Genomic DNA, 25,853 nt, shown 5'->3' with positions numbered 1-25,853 from the left:
GGAGGAGGCGAGGGGACGGGCAAGATGGCGTCGGAGGGCGACCTGGGCAGGAAGTGGGACCGGTGTGTGGCGGACTCGGCCGTGAAGCTCGGTAAGGGCGGCGAGGCCGCGGCGGGGCGGCACGGCCCGTGGGGCAGCGCCAGAGGCCGCCCGGGCGCCCCGGAGCTGCGGGAGCGGCCCCCCCCGCGCGGCCCGGTGGCGCGGGGCCCGGTGCCTCCCCCGGCGCCCCGGGCTCGCCTCAGGGGGCTGAGAGACCGGACGGGCCCGGGGCGTGCGGAGGGTCCGCCGGCAGCGCTGCCCCGCGGGGTCGGGCAGAGCCGGCGACCCTGGACCTGGCAAGGTGACCTTGGCCGCGGGCTCGGACCCCCTCGGGCCCGGCCCGGCCCGGCCCTGCCGAGCGCGGTGCGGGCGGGTTCGGCTTCTGGGTACTCACGGAGTGGGTAAGAGCTTTCCACGAGGAGTCAGGGCCCGGAATGAATGAGCCCCGGGCAGGCACAGGTGGCCATGCCGTGCCGCGACCTTGGCCGGGGAGCGGTGTGAGCTCGGGCCGCGCAGAGCTGTGCCCATCGTTCCGTGCCCATCGCTCCGTGCCTGTCCGTCCCCTCCGTGCCCATCGCTCCGTGCCTGTCCGTCCCCTCCGTGCCCATCGCTCCGTGTCTATCCATCCCCTCCGTGCCCGTCCATCCCCTCCGTGCCCATCACCTCCGTGCCTGTCCATCACCTCCGTGCCCGTCCATCCCCTCCGTGCCCATCGCTCCGTGCCCATCGCTCCGTGCCCGTCCGTTCCCTCCGTGCCCGTTCCCTCCGTGCCCATCGCTCCGTACCCATCCATCCCCTCCGTGTCCGTCCATCCCCTCCGTGCCCATCCCCTCCGTGCCCATCACTCCATGCCCGTCCCGGGCTGTGCCTGTTAAAGGCAGGAGGGCATCATGACACGCCGAGGGTTCTGCCATGTGCCCTCAGCGTGCGTGGAGTGTGACATTGAGGAGTGTTGTCACTCCCAGCCCCGGGACTGCAGTTCTGTTTCTTTAAGTAAAGAAACGGTTCTTTGGGGTTTCTCCGGTTTTATTTGCCCTTAAAGTTGGGGCTGTGCCCTTGCCTGTGGTACTCCAGCTCTACAACAACCCGTTCCTGAGGTGTCTCCGAGTTTTCCCTGCTCAGGGCTCACCTCAGGACCTTCTGCCTTCACTAAAAAACGTGTTTGCAACCCCAAACCTTTTAATTCAACATATTGAGCAGTGTCTGGCACACCAGGTATTCTTTCCATGTGTCTTTTACAGCCCTAAGTAGGATCTGGGAATGTTTATTTCTTGTCCTTGAAAGCTGACGAGGAACTCGGGGGTTTTAGTTGCCTAATACTTTTCCATTAGAAAAGATGTTTAATAATTTTAAGTAAACTGAAACTTCCATTGTTTATAACAGACCTTTGGGAAGTGTCAAGTGCTCCAGAGCAATGTTTTTCCTTGTGAAATTCTATTCAGTTTTGTCTGACAAACATACCCAGATATGTTTATATTTCCATAGCATTGGTTGCTTTATCATAAAATATTAAGTATGCCAGACTGTAAACAAGAGCTGGCTCTGGGCTGCAGCTGTACAGGCAGGAATCCTGTACATCCTCCCTCCTGGAGGCTCAAGGAAGTGGATACAGGGTTGATTTCACAGAATCCCAGACTGGTTTGGACTGGAAGGGACCTTAAAGCCCATCTTGTTCCATCCCTGACCTGACCAGGGACACCTTTCACTGTCCCAGGTTGCTCCAAGCCTTGTCCAGCCTGGCCTTGGACACTCCCAGGGATGGGGCAGCCACAGCTGCTCTGCCCACCCTGTGCCAGGGCCTGCCCACCCTCACAGGGGAAAGGTTTTTTTTCCCAATATCCAGCCAGACCTCCTGTCTGCCAGTTTGAACTGACTCCCCTTATCCTGTCACTCCAGGCCCTTGTAAAGGGTCTCTCTCCACCTCTCAGACCTCCTTTCACACACTGGAACAGGGAATTGGGTCACTCTGGAGCCTTCTCTTCTCCAGGCTGAGCAATCCCAGCTCTCCCAACCTTCCCTCCCCACAGAGCTGCTCCATCCTCTGCCCATCCTGCTGCCTCCTCTGGGCCCTCCAGCAGCTCCAGGTCCTTCCTGAGCAGGTCCCCAGGGCTGGGGGTCTCACCTGAGGGGGCAGAGGGGCAGAACCCCCCCTGTCCTGCTGACCCCACTGTGGGACCAGCCCAGGGCACGGCCAGGGCATGTCCAGCCTGTCCCCCAGCACCCCCCAGTCCTTCTCCCAGGGCTGTTCTCCATCTGGTCATCCCCCACCCAGCTCCAGCACCAGCTCCTGTTATTGATGAACCTCATCAGATTCCCACAGGCCCTGCTGGAGCTTCTCCAGGTCCCTCTGGATATCCCTGACCCTCAGGTGTGTCTGTACCTCCCAGCCTGGTGTCCCTGCCCTGGGTGCAGCCCATCCCTCAGCTGGCCTGTGTTTCACTGCAGCCCATCCCTCAGCTGGCCTGTGTTTCACTGCAGCCCATCCCTTCAGCTGGCCTGTGTTTCACTGCAGCCCATCCCTCAGCTGGCCTGTGTTTCACTGCAGCCCATCCCTTCAGCTGGCCTGTGTTTCACTGCAGCCCATCCCTCAGCTGGCCTGTGTTTCACTGCAGCCCATCCCTTCAGCTGGCCTGTGTTTCACTGCAGCCCATCCCTCAGCTGGCCTGTGTTTCACTGCAGCCCATCCCTCAGCTGGCCTGTGTTTCACTGCAGAACATCCCTCTGCAGGCCTGTGTTTCACTGCAGCCCATCCTTCAGTTGGCCTGTGTTTCACTGCAGCCCATCCCTCTGCAGGCCTGTGTTTCACTGCAGCCCATCCCTCAGCTGGCCTGTGTTTCACTGCAGCCCATCCCTCTGCAGGCCTGTGTTTCACTGCAGCCCATCCCTCAGCTGGCCTGTGTTTCACTGCAGCCCATCCCTCTGCAGGCCTGTGTTTCACTGCAGCCCATCCCTCAGCTGGCCTGTGTTTCACTGCAGCCCATCCCTCTGCAGGCCTGTGTTTCACTGCAGCCCATCCCTCAGCTGGCCTGTGTTTCACTGCAGCCCATCCCTCAGCTGGCCTGTGTTTCACTGCAGAACATCCCTCTGCAGGCCTGTGTTCTAGTTGGGTGTTTTCTTCCATCCCAAAGGTCTGACAGAGGGAGGGGAAGGTGCTTTGCCCTGTCCATGAGGGCTCCAGGTCATGGATTGATTCCCAGTGTTGGCCTCATGATGGGCACTGAGCAAAGGTCTCCATTAAATTCCTGTCTTTCTTTAGGCTGCCCAAGAAAGTCTCATGATCTGTGACATCCACTGTGATCAGCAGCTCCTTCATTTTATTATCTTGTTGCCAAACCTGCTGTGATGGGCTGGGCACGTGTTTGTGTTTGTGTGTGTTGAGCATTTTCCTGGTTTGTGCTTTTACAACTGCTCAGTGACTGAAACGTTTGTGCTGCCAACCTGCCCCTGGTGCCACCAGCAAAGGGCTCTGGGTGAACGTTGGAGGGCAGAACAGCCCCAAAGTTGCTCCACACCCCAATGGTTTGTGACTGAAGCTGCTGCTGGCCCTTAAATGAGGAGTGAGGGGGTGCCCAGAGCTGCCAGCAGGGACATTCCCAGCCTGTCCCACTGGGAATGGTTTGGTTTCCTCTGCAAGGACAGCAAACCCTTGTGGGGTTGTGGTGGTGGGTTTGTGGTATGGCTGCAAAGTTTGCTGGAGTTTCCCATAAACCATCAAGGGTGGTTGGAAAGAGAGAAAAGAGAGAAAGAAAGAGAAAGAAAGAAAGAAAAAGAGAGAGAGAAAGAAAAGAGAGAGAAAGAAAAGAGAAAGAAAGAGAGACAGAAAAGAGAGAAAGAAAAGAGAAAGAGAGAAAGAAAAGAGAGAGAAAGAAAAAAGAGAGTAAGAAAAAGAAAGAGAAAGAAAGAAAGAAAAAGAGAAAGAAAAAGAAAGAGGAAGAAAGAAAAAGAGAGAAAGAAAAGAAAAAGAAAGAGAGAAAGAAAAGAGAGAAAAAGAGAGAGAGAAAGAAAAGAGAGAAAAAGAGAGAGAGAAAAGAGAGAGAAAGAAAGAAAAAGAGAAAGAAAGAAAAAGAAAGAGAAAAGAAAGAGAAAGAAAGAAAGAAAGAAAGAAAGAAAGAAAGAAAGAAAGAAAGAAAGAAAGAAAGAAAGAAAGAAAGAAAGAAAGAAAGAAAGAAAGAAAGAAAGAAAGAAAGAAAGGGAAGGAAAGAAAGAGGAGAGAAGGAAAGAAAGAAAGAAAGAAAAGGAAGGAAAGAAAGAGGAGAGAAGGAAAGAAAGAAAGAGAAGGAAAGAAAGAAGGAAAGATAAAGAAGGAAAGAAAGAGAAAAAGAAAAACAGAAGAAAAGAAAGAGAAAGGAAAGAAGGAAAGAGAAAGAGAAGAAAGAAAGAGAAAAGGAAAGAGAAAGAAAGAAAATAAACTTTTTTTACTTGAGACTTTAATTGCTTGTTGTGTGGGATGTAGGATTTGGTAAACTTCGTCCTTTGTCAGACTTTTCCTTCTCGTGGGCTGCAATTTCCTTCCAGATGCTCCTTTACATCCTTCCTGAGTGCTACAGGCAAGGGCTGGGAAAACCCCCAGTGTGATTAGCCCTGAGTTTTCCCTTTCCATCCTTTCTAAATAAAGGGAAATGCTGCATTTCTGCAGCTTTGCATGTGGGACATTTCCCAGTCTCTGTGAGAACCGTGGACAGAAAACTCCTGTGGATTAGTTTGAGGGCTGAAGGGACATGGGAAACAGAGGAGAGGAAGAAAGGGAGGCAGAGCCCTCAGGCTGGTTTTATTAGCACTAATCTGGTTTTAAATACTGGTCTGTCAGGATTCCCACTCCCCCAGTGTTTGTAGTTAGCTGTGTTTGTGCTGCTCTGTTTTAGTTGGAGCTCCTGGAAAAAAAACTTGATCTCCTGCCATTAAAACGTCCAAAATAAATATTTATCTTATTTTCCATCCTTTGAAACGCTGTGTTATGTTTTTGAGCTCTTGGGCACTACCTGTGTGTGTGTCTTGTAATTTGGAGTGAACCTTTTCCTGTTGGTCCCAAACAGAGAGTGTTGTCAAGGCAGTGTCTCCTTTCAAAGAGTGGGTGAAACCTCTTTGTGCCTGCACAAAACATTGAGCCATTGTGTTTATTGTTAGATGGAGTTGAGCTGCTCACCTTTTTTTTAAGGCTGATATTTCTTTGGTTTGGGCAGGATGGGGCTGTCTCTGAGGTTTTGTTCCCCTCCCATTCCCAGGGTGGCTGTGAGAAGAGTGTGTGTGTGTGTGTGTGTGCAGGGCTGGGTTGGGCTGTCTTAGAATCATAGAATGGATTGGGTTGGAAGAGACCTCCAAGATCATCAAGTCCAACCCTTGATCCAACCCCACTGTGATCACCAGCCCAGGGCACAGAGTGCCCTGGGCTCGTGATCACAGTAGGGTTAGATCAAGACATGGTGGATTCTCCCTCAGTGCCACATCCACAGAATCATAGAATGGATTGGGTTGGAAAAGCCTTCTGAGATCATCAAGTCCAACCCTTGGTCCAACTCCAGTCCCTTTACCAGATCATGGCACTCAGTGCCACGGCCAAGCTCAGGTTAAAAACCTCCAGGGATGGGGAATCCACCCCCTCTCTGGGCAGCCCATTCCAATCCCTGAGCACTCTCTCTGCAAAGAATTTCTTCCTGATCTCCAACTTCAGTTTCCCCTGGCAGAGCTTGAGCCCATCGTGCCCCCTTGTCCTCTTGCTGAGTGCCTGGGAGAAGAGACCAACCCCCACCTGGACAGAACTTCAGGGAGTTCCAGACAGTGCTGAGGTCACCTCTGAGCCTCCTCTTCTCCAGGCTAAACACCCCCAGCTCCCTCAGCCTCTCCCCACAGGGCTTGTGCTCCAGTCCCTTCTCCAGCCTCGTTGCTCTTCTCACTTGGGTTGGAAGAGACCTCTGAGATCATCAAGTCCAACCCTTGGTCCAACTCCAGTCCCTTTACCAGATCATGGCACTCAGTGCCACGGCCAAGCTCAGGTTAAAAACCTCCAGGGATGGGGAATCCACCCCCTCTCTGGGCAGCCTATTCCAATCCCTGAGCACTCTCTCTGCAAAGAATTTCTTCCTGATATCCAACTTCAGTTTCCCCTGGCAGAGCTTGAGCCCATCGTGCCCCCTTGTCCTATTGCTGAGTGCCTGGGAGAAGAGACCAACCCCCACCTGGCCAGAACTTCCCTTCAGGCAGTTCCAGACAGTGCTGAGGTCACCTCTGAGCCTCCTCTTCTCCAGGCTGAACACCCCCAGCTCCCTTTGGTTTGTTTGTGTGACTGATTGATGGTTCACCTCTGTTCGTTTGCAAAGACAATTACTCACAAAAGACCGTCAGAGTTGGTTGTTGCTGCGGGGCTGTAATTTCAGACCAATTATTATTACAAGCCATTTCCAGGGGCCAGAGAGGCAATGAAGGGTTTGTGTGGCACAGAGAGGTTTGTGTGCCTGCATGTCCTGGTTTGTTTTGAAGCTGTTGTAGTTTCAACTGAGGTGAACGCTGTGATTTCCCTGTTTCTGAAAGGTAATCCTAGGAAAGCTCTTTGCTCCTTGGCTCCTGTGTTGGAGCTCGTTGCTTTTTTAGGAGAGAAATGTTTTGATGTATGTCTGTGATTGACCAAAATTCAGCCTGGAAGCCTCTAAATAGCTCAGTGCAGTGATGTTCATTTTCCTCTAATCCTCTGTTTTGACATCTGAAAATAAAACGCTTCTAATTTCCATTTAATAGGGATTTTTTTAAGAGAAAAGGGCGCTTTGAATTCTCCTGCAACTGTTAACATGATTTCTTCTGGCTTGCATCATCTGGCCTGCCTGAATAGCTGTTCTGTTAATGGCAAGGGTGAAATTGTATTGTTTGTGTCATTCCACAGATTGGATGTTTCAGAAAGAATCATTGTATGGATTGCAATGTCAGTATTTTTAAATAATCCTTCACATGGTTATGAATAGGATAAAGTCAGTCTATATAATGATAAAACTTGATTATACTTTCTGAAAACTGGATTAGACTTTGTCTAAATACACAAAAATCCTGACATTCCTGTTTTGAAGTCTTTTTTTGCTTGGCAATTGTAGTGTGACCATCCAGTCTCAGCTACTGGGTCAAAAGGCTCCTTCTTCCTTTGGGGTCTTGTTTTCAACATGGATATTCTGTGAGCACAAACTGCATTGTGAGTGAGCTTTGGAACCCCAGGGCCTTTTGCTTTGTAGTACAGAAGGTCCAGCCCTACCAGTTGTGTCCTGCAGACCAAGGAGTGTAAATATGAACTGCTCCTGGCTCAGGCTGTGCAGGGAGGCAGCACAGACAACAAAAAGTGTTTTCTTTGGAAGAGGTGGACAAATGGTGCTCCAAGAATAGGCTTGTAGTCAGAGATCCAACAGCAGTGTTAGTTCTGGTGTTAGCAGAGTTCTGAGTGCAGTGACCACCTACAAATTAAGGGGCTCTTACCTTCTGTTGGAAAAAAAGCCAGGAAAACCTTTAGGAATCCAGGTCTCCTCCTAACTGTGTGCCCTGCTGTTCCTCTGGGCTGCCCAGCTGGGTGAGTCAGGGGGCTGTGCCCTGCCTGGGAGTGCCCAGCTGTGCCCTGACTGTTCCAGCCTGCCCTTGGTGTCCTTTGGGGCAGGAAAACCCAAGGGGAGGGCTGTGCCATGCAGGCTCTGCAAACCCCAAACCTGCCACGCTCTGCCTTGGGGAGGCCACACCTTGAGTGTTGTGTTCAGTTCTGGGCTCCTCAGTTCAGGAAAGAGATTGAGGGGCTGGAGCGGGGCCAGAGAAGAGCAACGAGGCTGGAGAAGGGACTGGATGTGGCACTGAGTGTCCTCTGAAACACCTCCAGGGATGGAGAATCCACCATGTCTTGATCCAACCCCACTGTGGTCACCAGCCCAGGGCACAGAGTGCCCCACTCTGTGCCCCACTCTGTGCCCCACTCTGTGCCCTGGGCTGGTGATCACAGTGGGGTTGGATCAAGGGTTGGGTTTGATAATCAGAGGTCTCTTCCAACCCAAGTGAGAAGAGCAACGAGGCTGGAGAAGGGACTGGAGCACAAGTGCTGTGGGGAGAGGCTGAGGGAGCTGGGGGTGTTCAGCCTGGAGAAGAGGAGGCTCAGAGGTGACCTCAGCACTGTCTGGAACTGCCTGAAGGGAAGTTCTGGCCAGGTGGGGGTTGGTCTCTTCTCCCAGGCACTCAGCAATAGGACAAGGGGGCACGATGGGCTCAAGCTCTGCCAGGGGAAACTGAAGTTGGATATCAGGAAGAAATTCTTTGCAGAGAGAGTGCTCAGGGATTGGAATGGGCTGCCCAGAGAGGGGGTGGATTCCCCATCCCTGGAGGTTTTTCAGCTGAGCTTGGCCGTGGCACTGAGTGCTATGATCTGGTAAAGGGACTGGAGTTGGACCAAGGGTTGGACTTGATGATCTCAGAGGGCTTTTCCAACCCAATCCATTCTATGATTCTGCTCCACTGGAAATGAATCCAGAGTGCTCTGACCTGCTGCTCTTCCGCATTAGTATGTTGGGGAGGTGCCAGCTGTGCCTTTTTTGGGAGGTGGCACACGGTGACAGTGCCCAGGGGAAAGGGGCTGTTGTAGCCAAGTGATACCCTAAACCTCTCCTTTGGTGCTGGAGATGTTCCAGCAGGAGGTGGGAACAACTCTGTTATATCAGAAAGAGCTCTCTGACAAAATCCTTTCAGAGGTTTGTTCATCAAGGATGTTGGCAAGTCCTTGATATAATAAATGTTTATTGAGAGGTTAGAGAAGGATCAGGCCCTTTCCTCATCATTTCTGCCCCAAACTCTTGTTGCTCTGAACTGCCTGTTTCTGAGCTGGGCCAGCAGACGTCAGTGCTGCCCAGCCTGAGCTGGGTGGGTGTGAAGCACCATCACTGCCAGCCCTCCCAGCTGGGCTGCAAAACCCCTAAATGGGAGTTTGTTTGCCTGCTAAACTTTTAGCAATGCTACTGTTTCCATGAGCAGAATATTTCATTGCAGGAAGACAAGGTGAGGTTTCCTGTCAGAGATGTGTTTTCTGTATTATGGATGTCTTGCTGATTTTTCACCCATGAGCTCCTGAACTGAGCATGGCCCTGACTTGTCTAACAACTTGATGCAATTCTGATCCTAAAATCATGGCCTGCTTGGGTTGGAAGGGGCCTTAAAGCTCATCTTGTTTGATTAGATGAACATTAGACAACCCTACTGGGCAGTTAATGCCTCCCTGCCATCCGATCCCGTCAGATCTCGGAAGCTCAGCAGGGTCAGCCCCGGATTAGTACTTGGATGGGAGACCTGCTGGGCAATGCCGGGGGCTGTAGGTTCTAGTCCTGAGGACTTCCCTGGCACTGTCCAAGCTCGCTCGGCCGTGGCAGATGAACCTCAGGACTGAAACGGTGGGGCCAGTTCTGTGCTCGCTGAGCCTCACCTGAAATCCACTGCGTGGGCTGGAAGGGCACGTGGGGACAGCCCTGCCCAAATCCTCCTTCACGAAGTTTGGCCATACATACATACATAGACAACCCTAAAGCTCATCTTGTTCCATTAGATGAACATGGCAGGGACACCTCCCACCGTCCCAGGGTGCTCCAAGCCCTGTCCAGCCTGGCCTTGGACGCTTCCAGGGATGGAGCAGCCACAGCTGCTCTGCCCACCCTGTGCCAGGGCCTGCCCACCCTCCCAGGGAAGTTGCAGAGTCTCTCCAAGAGCAGCTTCCACTCCTCTCCCCTTCTCCTTTTAAAAGGGAGAGGAAATGTTTGTGCCCTCGGGTCTCGCAGCTCATCCATCAGTGCCAGGATGAAAAGTTCCTGGAGTGCTCCAAGGTTATTGCTGTGATTCCCTGGGAGATCACGGGCACTTCCTGCCTGTCCCTGCGGCAGAGCTGATGGTTATCTCGGGTTTGCCCTCGGGCAGCGTTTGACCTGCACAAGTGCTTAAAGGTGAAACAGCCCCTGAAAGCACGTCAGGAGTTTTTATTATAAAGGTGTTTGGATATTAATATTCTGTTATTCCAAATATTGCTACAGTCACATGCTAGAAGAGAACAAAACACACTTTTTTCTGCTTCTTCCTCGAGTACTTGGGATGTAATTTCACCATGTTTTCTTCCACTGTCCTTGCTCATTTTTCTGTCTGCTCCATAAACAACCCACACCACGGGGGAGATGGGAATGAAAGCTCCAGAGTTGGTGTTTGAAGAAAATCTGATTCCTGCCACTAAGACCTCACTAAGAGTCTGCTTAAAATTAATTCTCTCCATAAATAAGTGATTTCATGGTCTCGGATTTCTGCCTGGTGCAGGAGGGCAGCTCTGCTCCCTGTTTTTGCACAGCACCCCTCTGTGGATCTTGTCAGAGTGGGGTTGGAGGCTGAAGCTCTTGGTTTTGTCTTTGTGCTTGAGGAATGGCAAAGGAAAATAATAGTTTTCTTTTTGTCAGATTAAGTAATTGAGAACCCTCCAGCTGCTGTAATAGCAGCAACACATCTGGCAGATGTCAAGGAGCAGAGTTTAATCCTTCTATTTGAAGTTTCCAGCAAAGTCCATCTATAGGTGTGGCTGTCTTAAAGCTGCCCCAGCCCAGGGGAGAACCAGGTACTGTTGCTCTTGGAGGGACTGTGGATTAAATTTACAGAATAAACCCCTTTTCCCAGGTGTTCCTGTGGGGCAGGAGCCCATCCTGGAGATTTGTGTTTCCCTCTGACACGTTTATGGCATCCTGGTGGGTGCAGGGCACGTGCTCTGCTGTGTGGGAGATGGATTGGAGGTGCCAGGACGTTTTTCTTGGAAGGTGTAAGAGCCAAAACAAAAGGAGAGTGAAGGAGTTTCGGGGCCTGTCTTGGTGCCTGATCCCAGTTCCGTGTGGCTGTGCTGGTCCATCCCCAGGGAGCAGGAGGGAGGTGTCCCCAGGACTGTCCTGGCCCCTGCTGACACTGTGAGTGAGCTCAGGCTGAGGTGATGGATGTGGGGTGGAAGAGGCTGCTTTTCTAGTTAAACATTTTAAACTGTCAGAGAAGGTGAAAAATGCATTGTACTGTTTCCTGTGGCCTTTTCCTCCAAAGAGTCTCTCATGTAAGAAAAGGAGGGGGGAAAATCAAGCCCTTCGCTTTTCCGTGTTCGTTTGTTTTTATTGTAAGATAAACCTTTCATGTTTTATTGTTCTGGAGTTAAAGCCTGGCCTGGAGGGGCCGGTCTTTGGGAGGAACAGCTGGAGTGTCCCCTGCTCAGGTGGGAGGAGGCTCTTTGAAGCAACACATCACCTCTTTGAGAGGAAATGGAGCATGTGAGAACTTAAACCTGCAAAACTCATCAACAGCTCGGCCATTGTTTATCTCTGGTGTAACTTTAGATAGAATTAAAGTGAAAGGCAGGGCTTTGCTCCCGAGGCAAGAGGGGTTTGCCTCCCCCCTTGGTCCTGTAGACACAGGAAATGACCACAGAACCACAAATACTTTCTAGTGGAGTGAAGATGAGTGACAAACTATCTGCAGAAAGAGGTTCTTAACCAGACAGGCTAAGGAATTAAATGTAGCTTAAGGGTCTGGCTTTCAGTTAAACCCAATTTTTAATTGTTAAAACCAACTAGAGGAGAGCAGATGCTGTCCATGCAGTGGCTGCTGTGAAGGGGCAGATTTGGTGTTTGTTGTTGTCAGGGTGTTGTGCTCACAAGAGTTTCCAGCACAGTATCCAACTGTGAGAGGAGTGACCCAAACTGCCTTTGGGATGAGGAAAGCAAAGGTGCATTTTTGGCTTTGCTTCCCAAGTTACCCTCTTGTACAGAACCCAAAACCCCTGAGCTGTCAGATCTCCTTCACTTCTCTGTCACATTTTTATTACTTAGAGCAAGGCCTTAGATATCTTACCATCATCTTTTTGTACTGTCACTGTGCTGCCCTTCCTGCTGGAACAGAGGGCACTCATGTCCTCTGAAATTGCACAAAAATTGCATTTTCATGAAAAAGAACAACCTCTTCAAATGAACTGCTTCAGAAAAAGCTTCTCGGGAAAAACAGAGTGTTCTGAGGTCAGTGGTGCTGGAGCACATCTGCTCAACAGTGCTGTTGGTGTGGGGCAAGACCCAGTTTTTGCTTTGGGCTTAGGCTGAGTTGCAGTTGACAGAAATAATAAATTTTTCACCTTTTAAGTGTACCCTGTAGCTTCACCCATGGCCAGCAGGAAGGAGCACTGATGGCATCAGTGAGGAGCCCTCACTGAGGGGCTGTAATGTGAGAGAACATCCAAAGGAGGGGAGGAAAACGGTGATTTCTGGAAGTAGATGGAGAACAACTGCATTTATTACAGTTGCTTCTTTAGTGCAGGGCTGTCTTGAGACAAAAAAGTGTGCAGTTCACCCACCAGGCTGGTGGGAAGAATGTGGGTTTGACTGGAAAATGGGGTGACATTGGAAACTGCCCATGGAGGTGATGCAGGATTTGCCATCCTGTGCATCCCTTCTCTGGTGTTTGGGTTGGCAGAGGGGATGGATCTTCTGGGGACTGGTGTCTGTCCCTCATGGCTGAACTGGGGCAGCTCAAACAGCACCTGGTGCTGTCTGAGCAGGAACAATTCCCTCCAGGAAGTCCCTGTGGGCCCCAAAGCACCAAGAGCCCCAAAGCACCAAGAGCCCCAAAGCATCAACAGCCCCAAAGCACCAACAGCCCAAAGCAGAACAGCCCAAAGCACCAACAGCCCCAAAGCACCAGGAGCCCCAAAGCACCAGGAGCCCCAAAGCACCAGGAGCCCCAAAGGACCAACAGCCCCAAAGCACCAACAGCCCCAAAGTACCAACAGCCCCAAAGCACCAACAAGCCCCAAAGCACCAACAGCCCCAAAGGACCAAGAGCCCCAAAGCACAACAGCCCCAAAGCACCAACAGCCCCAAAGCACAACAGCCCAAAGCACAACAGCCCAAAGCACAACAGCCCAAAGCAAAGTGGCAGCCCCACGGTGGGTTGTAGGGACAGGCTGGCACAGGGGTGGGCACAGGAGGCCAAACAGTATCCTTGGATGGATTCTGGGAGATAGTAATTATCCCTCCTAATGGCATAAACACTGTGGGAGAGCAGCACCAGCTGGGCTGTAGCAGAGGTGCCCGAGGAAGGCTGTGCTGGGAGGGGATTTCTGTGGCTCCAGCTGTGCCTGATGTCTCTGCACAGGGTGAGCCAGGTTTGGGGGAGATGCTCCAAGGAGTGTCTCTCTTATTGTCTGAAATGCAGCAAACCCCCAAACTCTGAGCAGACAGCTGAGGATCCCAGACCTTCCCTATGCTGTGCAAATGGTCAGAGTGCAAACCTGCCCTCGTGGGCTCGAGAGTGTCCAGGGGAGATGTGTCAGGGCACTTGGCACACTCAGAGCTCCTTTGCTTTGTGTTCTGTGGGGCTGCCCTGGGGTGCATGGCCTGGTAAAGCTGTTACCTCTGGCACAGCTGAAAGCTGGAGGGAAAGGAAGACTTTTTAAACCAGCTCTCACCTCGAGCTCTCAGTAAATACACACAGTGAAGTCCTGAGGAGGGTGAACACGAGGGCATTGGCTCAGGTCATGTTTGGTCACCTCTGTTCTGCTAGCCAAGGTTTCCCAATCAATAAAAAGCATGGAATGCTTAGTTAATCATAGAATAGAATAGAATCATAGAATGGATTGGGTTGGAAAAGACCTCCGAGATCATCAAGTCCAACCCTTGGTCCAACTCCAGTCCCTTTACCAGATCATGGCACTCAGTGCCACAGCCAAGCTCAGTTAAAAACCTCCAGGGATGGGGAATCCACCCCCTCTCTGGGCAGCCCATTCCAATCCCTGAGCACTCTCTCAGCAAAGAATATTTTCTGATCTCCCACTTCAATTTCCCCTGGCAGAGCTTGAGCCCATCGTGCCCCCTTGTCCTATTGCTGAGTGCCTGGGAGAAGAGACCAACCCCCAGCTGGCCAGAACTTCCCTTCAGGCAGTTCCAGACAGTGCTGAGGTCACCTCTGAGCCTCCTCTTCTCCAGGCTGAACACCCCCAGCTCCCTCAGCCTCTCCCCACAGCACTTGTGCTCCAGTCCCTTCTCCAGCCTTGTTGCTCTTCTCACTTGGGTTGGAAGAGACCTCTGAGATCATCAAGTCCAACCCTTGATCCAACCCTACTGGGATCACCAGCCCAGGGCACTCTGTGCCCTGGGCTGGTGATCCCAGTGGGGTTGGATCAAGACATGGTGGATTCTCCATCCCTGGAGGTGTTTTCAGAGGACACTCAGAGCCACATCCAGTCCCTTCTCCAGCCTCGTTGCTCTTCTCTGGCCCCGCTCCAGCCCCTCAATCTCTTTCCTCAACTGAGGGGCCCAGAACTATGTGGTGCATCATGAAGTACTCAGGATGTATTAAGTGTTGTTTGAGTAAACTGCTCCTCAGTGGAAACTACCATTAATATGCTTTTTGCAAAGAAAAAGGTTTGAAGAGTGAAAGAAAACTTTAAAAACAGAAACATCATCTTACATGGCAGGAGGGTCCAGGATTCCTTGACACTGGGCTGGGCTCAAGCTAGAAGTGTGTTCAGCAGGATCTTAACTGAGGATCACGTGCTTTTAGGAACAGGAAAAAAAAGGATGTATTTTAATTAATAAACTCACCACACTTAAATTAAATTACAATTCTTGTATTGCAAGAAGGGAATTGAAACCCGTAACAGGATGTGTTTGGTGCAAAATAAACCTGGAACTGTTGGTGGTTGTTTTTAAGGAGCATGTGCATGACTGATTTCCCCCCTCCCTTTTTTTAAACTTTTGTACTTCCGTGCCTTATCTAAAATTCTTGTCTTTAGTGCATAAAATTAAAAGTAGAAATTGCCCACTCAGCTGCAAATTTTCACTGTTACATTTATTGGTTCCTGAGAGGAGTTTTGCAGACTTGCCTGATTTTCTTGCAGAAAGTCCTAAGCTCACCTTCCAAGGAAAGCAAAAATTATTTTAAAACATGCCGAGTGTTTTAATGGCTCGGGATAAATGCAGCAGTTATTTCTATATATAGTATTGAGGATGTGAAAAGCCATTCTCTCCTAATGTGTTTAAATACCCTTCCTAATGAATGTTGTGGATGTGAAAGATAAGCAGCCTGGAGCTTTCTGTGTCAGGGATAGAATAACACAAAGCTTCAAAGTTCTGCTGCCCTCAGGACACACATTGAAGCAGTTAAAGTGGGGAGATAAACGAAATACACTGAGATATCCATCTGCAAAACCTAAAGCTCAAGGACACAATAAGTTTTCATTTAAGTGTTTCTCATTTGCTGACAATGAGCCAAATAAATCTTAATTCCACGTTGTAGGTTGTGACAGCAATTCAGGAACTATCCCTGGGATGAGAGTCTGGTTTGTTTCCCAAGTATTTCTGATACTGTGCTTATTATATATGTTGGGATTCTAATCTGAATTAGGTGCTTACAGTTACTTAAGAAAACAAGAATTGTTTTTCTCAGAATTGCTATTTAAGAACACTTTGGTGTGCTGAAATTATGTGTAGTCAGATATTTATAGTCTGACACCCCAGAGTTGGAGAAAAGAATTGCTGTAAAGAACAAAATAATTTCCCATTCCTCTGTGTTACCTCAATCCTCACTCTCTGCATTTCTTGTTCCAGGTGCTGGATTTGGACTAGGAATTGTTTTCTCAGTCATCTTCTTCAAAAGTGAGTACTCTGCACTCATCCTGAGTTTCCATCTTTTGTAGGTGTATTTTAAAACCAAGAAATCTTTGAGGTGTGTAAAACTTTATCAGCATTTTAGACCAATCCCTCCCTGCTGGAAGGCAGGAGGGCTCTGCAGAGGGATCTGGACAGACTGGAGGGATGGGCTGTTTCCAATGGGATGAAGTTCACCGAGGCCAAGTGCAGGTCCTGCCCTTTGGCCACAACAACCCCCTGCAGTGCCACAGGTGGGCACAGAGTGGGTGGAGAGGGACAGGGGGAAAGGGACCTGGGGGGACTGAGGGACAGGAAGCTCAACAGGAGCCAACAGTGTGCCCAGGTGGCCAAGAAGGCCAATGGGATCCTGGCCTGGATCCAAACTAGCGTGGCCAGCAGGCCCAGGGCAGTGACCCTTCCCCTGGACTCTGCCTTGGGGAGGCCACACCTTGAGTGTTGTGTTCAGTTCTGGGCCCCTCAGCTGAGGAAAGAGATTGAGGGGCTGGAGGGGGGCCAGAGAAGAGCAACGAGGCTGGAGAAGGGACTGGAGCTCAAGTGCTGTGGGGAGAGGCTGAGGGAGCTGGGGGTGTTCAGCCTGGAGAAGAGGAGGCTCAGAGGTGACCTCAGCACTGTCTGGAACTGCCTGAAGGGAAGTTCTGTCCAGGTGGGGGTTGGTCTCTTCTCCCAGGCACTCAGCAATAGGACAAGGGGGCACGATGGGCTCAAGCTCTGCCAGGGGAAAATGAAGTTGGAGATCAGGAGGAAATTCTTTGCAGAGAGAGTGCTCAGGGATTGGAATGGGCTGTCAGAGAGGGGGTGGATTCCCCATCCCTGGAGGGTTTTAACTGAGCTTGGCCGTGGCACTGAGTGCCATGATCTGGTAAAGGGACTGGAGTTGGACCAAGGGTTGGACTTGATGATCTCAGTGGGCTTTTCCAACCCAGTGGATTCTGTGATACTATGGATGTGGCACTGAGGGAGAATCCACCATGTCTTGATCCAACCCCACTGTGATCACCAGCCCAGGGCACGGAGTGCCCTGGGCTGGTGATCACAGTGGGGTTGGATCAAGGGTTGGACTTGATGATCTCGGAGATCTCTTCCAACCCAATCCATTCTATGATTCTGTGATTCTATTATTTGCCCTGTCTTTTCTGTTGGAATGGAGCTCCCAGACTTCCAGCTGTTGTGTGCCAAGGTTGGTACCCGTGGCCCCTCTCTGAGCTCCTGGAACTGCAGAACACCCTGAGCCAAATCTCTGGAGCTGTTCATGCCACCAGTTTATACCAGTCTTGCCAGGGCTTTAAAACTGGCCTTAGTTCTTTGGTAGCAAAATGACTTTTCATCAAAACATTGGATTCAGGGCTTGCTCTCTGTTAAATTCTAAGTGTGATGTAACTCACTGATACTCCTGTACAGAACCAAAGTGCCTAAATATGCACCTTGGAGTAATTTAGTCTGTCTTGGTGCTTCTATAACAATATATATCTATAGATAACAATTCATATATAACAATATATGTATAACAATATATATATATAAAGCAATATATGTATAACAATATATATATAACAATTCATATATAACAATATATGTATAACAATATATATATATTTCAAAATCAATATATGTATAACAATATATATATATAACAATTCATATATAACAATATATGTATAACGAGATATATATATAAAGCAATATATGTATAACAATATATATATAACTATTCATATATAACAATATATATAAAAATATATATATAAAGCAATATATGTATAACAATATATATATAACTATTCATATATAACAATATATGTATAACAAGATATATATATATAAAAAGCAATATATGTATAACTATATATATATAACAATTCATATATAACAATATATATAAATATATATATAAAAAGCAATATATGTATAACAATATATATATAAAGCAATATATGTATAACTATATATATATATAACAATTCATATATAACAATATATGTATAACTATATATATATAAAGCAATATATGTATAACAATATATATATAACAATTCATATATAACAATATATGTATAACAATATATATATATAAAACAATATATATAACAATATATATATAACAATGCAATATATTGTATAACAATATAACAATATAAACCCAAGAGCTCTCCTTTTGACTCACCCTCTGTTTCCTCCCCCAGGAAAGACATGGCCTGTTGCTTTTGGGTCAGGGATGGGGTTAGGAATGGCTTATTCCAATTGTCAGCACGACTTCCAGTCTCCATATCTTCTCCATGGTAAATTTGTAAAGGTGAGTACAGTTCCTGTTGATGGTCACTGTGTGGGAGTTGGAACCATTTCCAGGGATTCTCCTCTGCCTTTCCCAAAGGAGTGCTGGGAAGAAAGAGGAAAGTTGTGTTGCTAAAGCAGGAGTGGTTCCCCTGCTCTTCAGAAATGTTTAATCACTGCTGGGTTTGACCATAAACTTGTTAGACTGAATTACATGGATTTAGTTTAACAGATCCTGCAGGTGGATTTTAACACACCCTGAGTACACTGACAATAAAAATACGTGTCAGAAAAGCAGAAAAACTCAACAGTAAGATGAGCTGGGAAGAAAAAGTCATGTCAGATCTGTCTGTGGAAGCTGATCCTTGGTCTCCAGTGGGTTTGGGGGTTTTTCAACAGATCACTTCTAAGTTTTGTGGCTTGTTTGGCTGGATTGTAATGTAGTAATTAGTCTGGAAAATTATAAATTGTATACAGTTTTGAAGGAGATCATTTCAGTGAGTTCAGTACTGTCACATGCTGAAATAAAATATTTTAAAATAGATTAATTAGCAGGAGCTCTTTGTGAACTCACAGACTGGCTGCAGTGCACCAAGTCCACAAAATGACTCCATTAGTATTTCCTGAATGTCTTCCCATGTAAAAGTTGGAGTTGTTCTCATGGTAATTTATCACTCTGGTATCTGGAAAGCAAAGAAGGGGTGTGTGCATGTTTTGGATCCACAAAGCCACGGACTGCCTAAAGCATTTCAGTGGAGAGGCACCCACAGGATGCACTCACTGTGGCACTTCAGGAAGTTCTGAGGCAGAATGTTCTGCCAGGAGCTTTCCATGGAGTGCAGGAATTGTTCCCATGGGGTTCCTCTGCCTGGGGACGAGGCCTGGGGGTGTTTTAGGCATTTCCTGATGGATCTACAGCTGTAGGTTGAGCCCAATCCTCCCTGGATTTACTGGCAGGTTTGCCAACCTCCTGCAGCCCTACCTGCTTACAGATATTCCCTCCAGCTGCCTGTTAAAGGGGAACAATAATGAGATTCTCCAGTGAATTCTTCAGAATAAAATAGTTTGGAGGGCAATGTAGAGAAACTGTGACTTGGATGAGCAGTGCCAGCTCCTGCCTGGAATGAAGGATCTGGGCCTGATTCTTCTGGCCAGATTCACATTGAGATGTGTTGGATTTCCACCCCATCCTGAGGTTATTCCTCCAATTTCTGTCTCCAGAAAGGAGCTGGAATGAGCTGTCTGTGGCTTCACAGGAGTGACAAATGCCCTGTTCATGTTCAGAGAGAGCATTACTCACTCAGGGTGCTCCTTACCAGGGCTGTTGGGCAGCACAGCACTGAGTGTCAGCTCAGCCTAGTCAGGGATTTTGTTGGGATTAGGGACAAGTCTGTGCCTTCCCTGCCAAGGGTGGTCCTTGGAAGCTTGAGGTGACTGAAGGGACACTTCCCAGGAGACCCCCAGCTGCCTGCATGGCCCAGGACCAGACAGGGAGTTCCATCACTGTCTCCGTGGCTTTCTCTGGCACAAGGAGAGGGGAAAGCTGTGGATGAAGCCATTTAATGGTTAATGTCATTAATTCCCTCCAAAGTGTCGTGTCATGGATATTACAGGGTCATTACAGCCAAATTATTTCATCTCTCTTGGTTAGGAACATGGAAAATATCGTTGCATTATCACTCATCTGTTTTTTTCCTAGAAAATGTGTTATAACTGAACTCTGTGGGACTTCCTTACACAACTGACTTCTGTTCAAATGTTAACTTGTCAAACTGAGAGATTCTGCAAGAAAATCAGCTTTATTGGAGGGAAATGGAACATGGATTAAGTTGGACAAAATTATTTCTGGTTTTCTGAGTCTATCAAGTTCACAGGATCACAGGAGAGCTCAAGTTGGAAAGGACTTCAGGGAGGTCATGGGGGTCAGTGTGGGGTCAGACCAGGTTATTCAGGGTTTAACCAGTTGGATTCTTGATTCCTCAGGATCAAGTTCTTAAAAGGACAGAGAACCTTCAGGATACCAAATAACAGGAGATGCCAGAGGGACTTTGCAGCTGTTCTGGCTGTAACTTGGCCCATCACAGCCCATCCTTTGGGTCAGAAATTTGATCATGAAACACTAACACCAGTGCAGGAGCCATTCATCCAGACCAGGAGGCTACTTAAAATGCAGAAAAATTCAAATTGTGCTCATACAATTCCGAGGGCTTTTTAAGTAATTTGATCAAGTGGGTTTCACTGTGACTTTGGCTGAATTTAAAATCAACATCTAACAACCATTTCAAGGCTGTGGCTGTGAGTTACAGCCTGGATTCCTTGCAGAGTGGGAAAGATCCTGTTTTTCAGGCTATTTAGTAGCCTGTATGATCACCCAAGCTTGTATGATCACTGTGATAGCAGTGTGGGGTCTGTTGATGTGCAGGAATTCCAGAAGGGAACTGCAGCCTTTCCTCCTGCCTTTTGTGGCTTTGATTCCTGTCTGGTCCCTGTTCAACCTGTGAATAGTTCACTTGACCAACAATGCTGGGTTATTTTGAAGCACCCAATTTATCAGAATGGAGGGTTCTGCATGAAAACAGCTGCCTCATTTCTCCATGAACAACTTCTTGCTCTAGCAAAGGATAAAAACGTTCCTGTACCCTCTGGAAATGTTACAAAGCTCCGTGTCTTGCTTTCCATCCTGCAGCGGCTCCCATGGAAGGAACCCCAATGGCTTTTTAATAATCTGAGCCTTCTTGCTTTACAGGAACAGTGACTAATGGCTAAGACTATCCCAGTGGGAAGGAAGGAGAAATCAATGATTATTCCTCAGGAATACTGAAGTGCCCCTGGAATAAGCCAACATTCTTCAGTAACGATCACCAGTAACTCTTTATACTCCAACAAACTGTTTCTGCACATGAAACAAAGTTCTGTTGCTTGTTTTGTATCGTGTCTGAAAAGTGCAAGGAAGAGCTCTTCTGGGAAATAAATAAAGGAAAAATGGCCTTCTCTGGTGTGTTGACTTTGTCTGTGAGTGAGAGAGAATGGAAGGAGAGCTTCGTTTGGAGTGCCCAGAGCAGCTGGGACCACCTGGGCCACTGGGAGAGCTCCTGCCATCGCCTGTTCCTCCCACTGCCAGAGCCAACCCCAGCCCAGAGCGGGTTCAGAGGAGCGTTCCCACCTCATTAATCACCCATTAACCCCCTGCTGCCTGTGCTGCTGTTTGGAGAGCAACGGAAATACTCCTGGGTCGTTTTGTACAGTTGTCCTTTTAAACTGGAGGTTTGTCCTCTTGGGAGAGGCAGAATCCAAAGGAGTAAATCCAAAGTGGTACAGCGAGGCAGTGCTGCCTGTTATGGAATCATAGGATGGATTGGGTTGGAAAAGACCTCTGAGATCAGCAAGTCCAACCCTTGATCCAACCCCACTGTGATCACCAGCCCAGGGCACGGAGTGCCCTGGGCTGGTGATCACAGTGGGGTTGGATCAAGATGTGGTGGATCAAGATGTGGTGGATCAATTGGGGTTGGATCAAGATGTGGATTCTCAGTGCCACATCCATAGAATTACAGAATGGATTGGGTTGGAAAAGCCCTCTGAGATCATCAAGTCCAACCCTTGGTCCAACTCCAGTCCCTTTACCAGATCATGGCACTCAGTGCCACGGCCAAGCTCAGTTTAAAAACCTCCAGGGATGGGGAATCCACCCCCTCTCTGGGCAGCCCATTCCAATCCCTGAGCACTCTCTCTGCAAAGAATTTCCTCCTGATCTCCAACTTCAATTTCCCCTGGCAGAGCTTGAGCCCATCGTGCCCCCTTGTCCTATTGCTGAGTGCCTGGGAGAAGAGACCAACCCCTACTGTTTGTATCTCTGGGTCGTGGAGTGACCCAGGTTTGAGTCTCCCCAGGGCAGTGGGTGAATGAAGCAGCTCCTTGTGCCATCTGGCTCAGCTGACCTGTGAGCCTGACTTGTTTTTTCACCCCTCTCCAGTGGGACAACAGAGAGAGGTTTCACTGTCTGGGAGTGGGTCACAAATATGTAAAGCTCTTTATTACCTTGGCAAGTTGCTGGTCCAGGTGTTTCACTTCTGTTTTACGTCTGCCCCAGTCCTTGTGATGACTTGTTGGGTGTTTTCTGCTGCTCTCCTGCCCCAGGAGGGTCTCTGTGCTGCTGCTTCACTCAGCACAATTTTTTCACTGTGGAAATGGCTCTCATTTCTTTGACCCACACTTGCTGTGTGTTCATACCACATGGAATAGAGGCAGAGGGGGAATGGGATGGAATCCTGTGGAAGTTGGCTCTGTGGGAAGCCTGTTCTGCTGCACAGTGAGCACTGATGGATGGAAAGGTGGCAAAATAAGGAAAGAATGTTGTGCAGTATTTATTTAAACCAGGGGAGAAAAGGACAAGGATGAACTGAGGGGCAGCTCAGGGGCTTGAGGAGCTGCTTGTCCTGCAGAGTTTTGCCCTGGGTGCTACAGCATGTCCTGCATTCCCACCTCCTGCATTCCCTCCTCTCCAGGGCTCTGCCATGTGGATCCTGCAGACCAGGGAAACATGTTGAGCTGTGCCCAGAGCCAACAGGAGCTCGCCCAGAGCAAAGGCCTTGTGAAATCCAACCACAGCAGTGCCAGAGCAGCATTAGGGCTGTCAGAGCATGAGCCCAACCAGGGCCATTGCTCCAGCATGTCCTTGTTTTTCCACCTCCTCCTCCCTTGCTGGACTGCATTCACCAGTCAGGGCAAAACAGCCCATTGGAAACAGGATATCTTTTCTTCCTTGCCGGTTTTGGATCATTTTAGCCAGTCCCAGTTTTTAATTTGAGCTGTTTTCTGCAGCCACAGCTCCTCTGTGGTTTGGAAAGGGCTTTGTGGAGTTCTCTGTGTGCTGCAGGCTGGGAAGTCAGTGGGATCCACTGGAGGGAAGAGCATCAGCCTGGGCAAGGACCAGGAGAACCCAAAGCTGTGGCAACACTGAGTGTGACTGTCAGTGTGCAGGGAAACCTCAGCTCCTGCTGTGCCACTTGGGCCCTGAGGAGGAGCTCAGGGTTGATTTGGTGTCCCTGGTAACGAGTTGTCTGCCCTCACATGCTCTGCCTTAGCTCAGATAGGACTTCCCAGAGTTAATTCTTGCTTTGATCAACTGTGTGACCAAGAGGTTCTTCTGGCCCTGGAACTCAGAGATATCCATTGCCCTGATCAATTCCCTTTATTACCAGAGTGAGAATAATCACAATAAATGTTCTTGCTCATCACTGTGAAATCAATAAGGGTGAGAGTGGAAAAACTGCACCATTTTAAAAGTGGAAATCAAATTGGTCATTGCTTCTTAAATGGGGTAAAACTTAATTTGTTTTTGTTTTTTTCAGAGCTGCCTTGCTGCTTCTTGTCTGTGTTGAGATATAAATATATATCTGTATATGCACATATAACTGCCACATGAAGGCTCTGTATTTATTTTGCTCTATTTAATTAAAGATATCTTATTCCAAACCTGGGTTTGAACCTGTCCATGTGAGCTGTGCAAAAAACCACGTGAGGACAAGTGTCCTGTTTCCCTCTGTGGGAATGAGACGTTCCCAGCTGAGGTTGGAGCAGGAACAGTTTCCTGCTGCTTGATTTCTAATTACATAAATGGAAGGGGGGGGAAAGTGGAAATTCTAAGTACCAAAAGGCATGTTAAATTTAGTATAATACACTCATCTGGAAACTATCACATTTTTCCTTCTTTCTTAAGCCTGCTGGAATCATTGCGGCGTCCGTGGTGTGATTTGGATCGTTCCCAAAAACTGCAAACAAGATAGGCCTAAAAAAGGCAGGTGTCCCTACCCAGGCTTAATGAGGCCTTTGCAGAGAGGTTGTATCATGATTTTAGTAGGAAAATGGTGAGTATTCTGTGAGTAAAGAAGAAATAAGAAGCTGTTTGCTGACTAGAACTGGTTTTGAACGTTTAACAACTCCCCCAGTGCTCGGCTGACCACAAATCTGCCTCTTAACAGCTTGATTAGATGTCTGCTGAGGCTTTGGGATGAATAAACAAGGCATGGAAAAGCAGAGACAGCAGGGGGAAAAAAATATCAAGCTGCTTTGCTCTTGTTTATCCGAGTTGTTGGTGTTTGATCACGATACGGCTCCGCTTTGTGTTCCAGCCCTGCCGGAGCCGCGGCCAAGAGCGGGACCTGCTCACACAAATAACAACCAGCCCTGGAGAGCAGACACTCCAGATGGGCTGCAGGGAGGCAGGAGGGCTTGGCATTCCCCTTGAAAGGTGGGAGAAGCTGAGGCAAGTTCAGGGGTCAGTCGTGGAGGGAATGTGGGGTGGAGCTGGGACTCGGGTTTGAGTCAGGAGCCTTTGACTCCACAGCTCTTCATCCCTGACTGGTTTTTCACGAGTCTCAAAGGAAGGCTGCCCACCCTCCCCAGAAGGGTATAGAATCATGGAATCATAGAATGGATTGGGTTGGAAAAGACCTCTGAGATCAGCAAGTCCAACCCTTGATCCAACCCCACTGTGATCACCAGCCCAGGGCACTCTGTGCCCTGGGCTGGTGATCACAGTGGGGTTGGATCAAGATGTGGTGGATTCTCCCTCAGTGCCACATCCACAGAATCACAGAATCCATTGGGTTGGAGAATCACAGAATCCATTGGAAGAGACCTCTGAGATCATCAAGTCCAACCCTTGGTCCAACTCCAGTCCCTTTACCAGATCATGGCACTCAGTGCCACGGCCAAGCTCACCTTAAAAACCTCCAGGGATGGGGAATCCACCCCCTCTCTGGGCAGCCCATTCCAATGTCTGAGCACTCTCTCTGCAAAGAATTTTTTTCTGCTCTCCAAGTTAAATTTCCCCTGGCAGAGCTTGAGCCCATCGTGCCCCCTTGTCCTATTGCTGAGTGCCTGGGAGAAGAGACCAACCCCCACCTGGCCAGAACTTCCCTTCAGGCAGTTCCAGACAGTGCTGAGGTCACCTCTGAGCCTCCTCTTCTCCAGGCTGAACACCCCCAGCTCCCTCAGCCTCTCCCCACAGCACTTGTGCTCCAGTCCCTTCTCCAGCCTCGTTGCTCTTCTCTGGTATGTTTTTCTCCCCTTTGTTATCCTCAAAAGGCCCCGAATTCTCAAGGGCAAATCTTTGGGAATTCCATTGTACTGATTGCTTAGGGAGTGACTAATGGGATTTTCAGTATGGGCTTTGCTGTAAACCTGAGTCTGATATGGAGAGAAAATAGTGAAATGTATTCCCAGTTCTTTGTATTTCCTTAGTAAATCTACCTTAAATATGAATTTAAGTAACAGATTGAGGAAGAGGGAGGGCATCAAGGAGACAGCAGCATTCCATGATTGTGGAATCTGACTGGTTTGGGCTGGAAAGGACCTTAAAGCCCATCCAGTGCCACCCCCTGCCACGGGCAGGGACACCTCCCACCAGCCCAGGTTGCTCCAAGCTCTGTCCAACCTGCCCTTGGACACTTGCAGGGATGGGGCAGCCACAGCTTCTCTGGGCACCTGTGCCAGGGTCTGCCCACCCTCACAGGGAGGAGTTTATCCCTAATATCCAATCTATCCAATCTATCAGTTTGAATCCATTCCCCCTTCTCCTGTCACTAAATGCTTTTCTAAACAGTCTCTGTGCAGTTGTGGAAACAGCAGGGATGGGATAACTCAGCTCTTCCAGAGGGGTCACATGGATGATTCTCCAAAGGAGAAGAAATTGGTTTCCCAGGTAATTTTACTGGGTTCCCTCTTGAGTTTTTGGAGCAATGCAAAAGAAATGACAAAGGTTCTGGTTTGCAAGTGCAAATCCTGGGTGCACAGGTGGAATACAGGTGGTTGTAGTGACCTACCATGAGGTGCAGTTGATGCTGCAGCTGGAAGGGGGAAGCTCCTGGGGGAACCTGCTGG

The 25,853-nt window shown here is 48.8% G+C and overlaps 1 protein-coding gene across 1 annotated transcript; it reads left to right on the top strand.

Annotated features, from left to right (window-relative positions):
- Positions 1-20,960, top strand: MICOS10 (mitochondrial contact site and cristae organizing system subunit 10). The gene is made up of 4 exons (XM_071575926.1): positions 1-91; positions 15,639-15,686; positions 17,882-17,991; positions 20,716-20,960. Exons 1-4 carry the CDS (start codon positions 25-27, stop codon positions 20,722-20,724), a joined length of 234 nt encoding a protein of 77 aa, XP_071432027.1. The 5' UTR covers positions 1-24; the 3' UTR covers positions 20,725-20,960.
- Positions 20,961-25,853: the final 4,893 nt, after the last annotated feature.

This window comes from Pithys albifrons, chromosome 22 (genome assembly GCF_047495875.1).
Source record: "Pithys albifrons albifrons isolate INPA30051 chromosome 22, PitAlb_v1, whole genome shotgun sequence".
In the NCBI taxonomy this organism is placed as follows: domain Eukaryota; kingdom Metazoa; phylum Chordata; class Aves; order Passeriformes; family Thamnophilidae; genus Pithys; species Pithys albifrons.
This window is presented reverse-complemented; position numbering and strand designations above follow the sequence as displayed.

Coding starts and splice junctions, on each gene's coding strand:
- MICOS10 (XM_071575926.1), top strand. CDS start 25: ATGGCGTCGGAGGGCGACCTGGGCAGGAAGTGGGACCGGTGTGTGGCG. Junction 92..15,638: donor GGACTCGGCCGTGAAGCTCG/GTAAGGGCGGCG, acceptor TTCTTGTTCCAG/GTGCTGGATTTGGACTAGGA. Junction 15,687..17,881: donor CTCAGTCATCTTCTTCAAAA/GTGAGTACTCTG, acceptor TTCCTCCCCCAG/GAAAGACATGGCCTGTTGCT.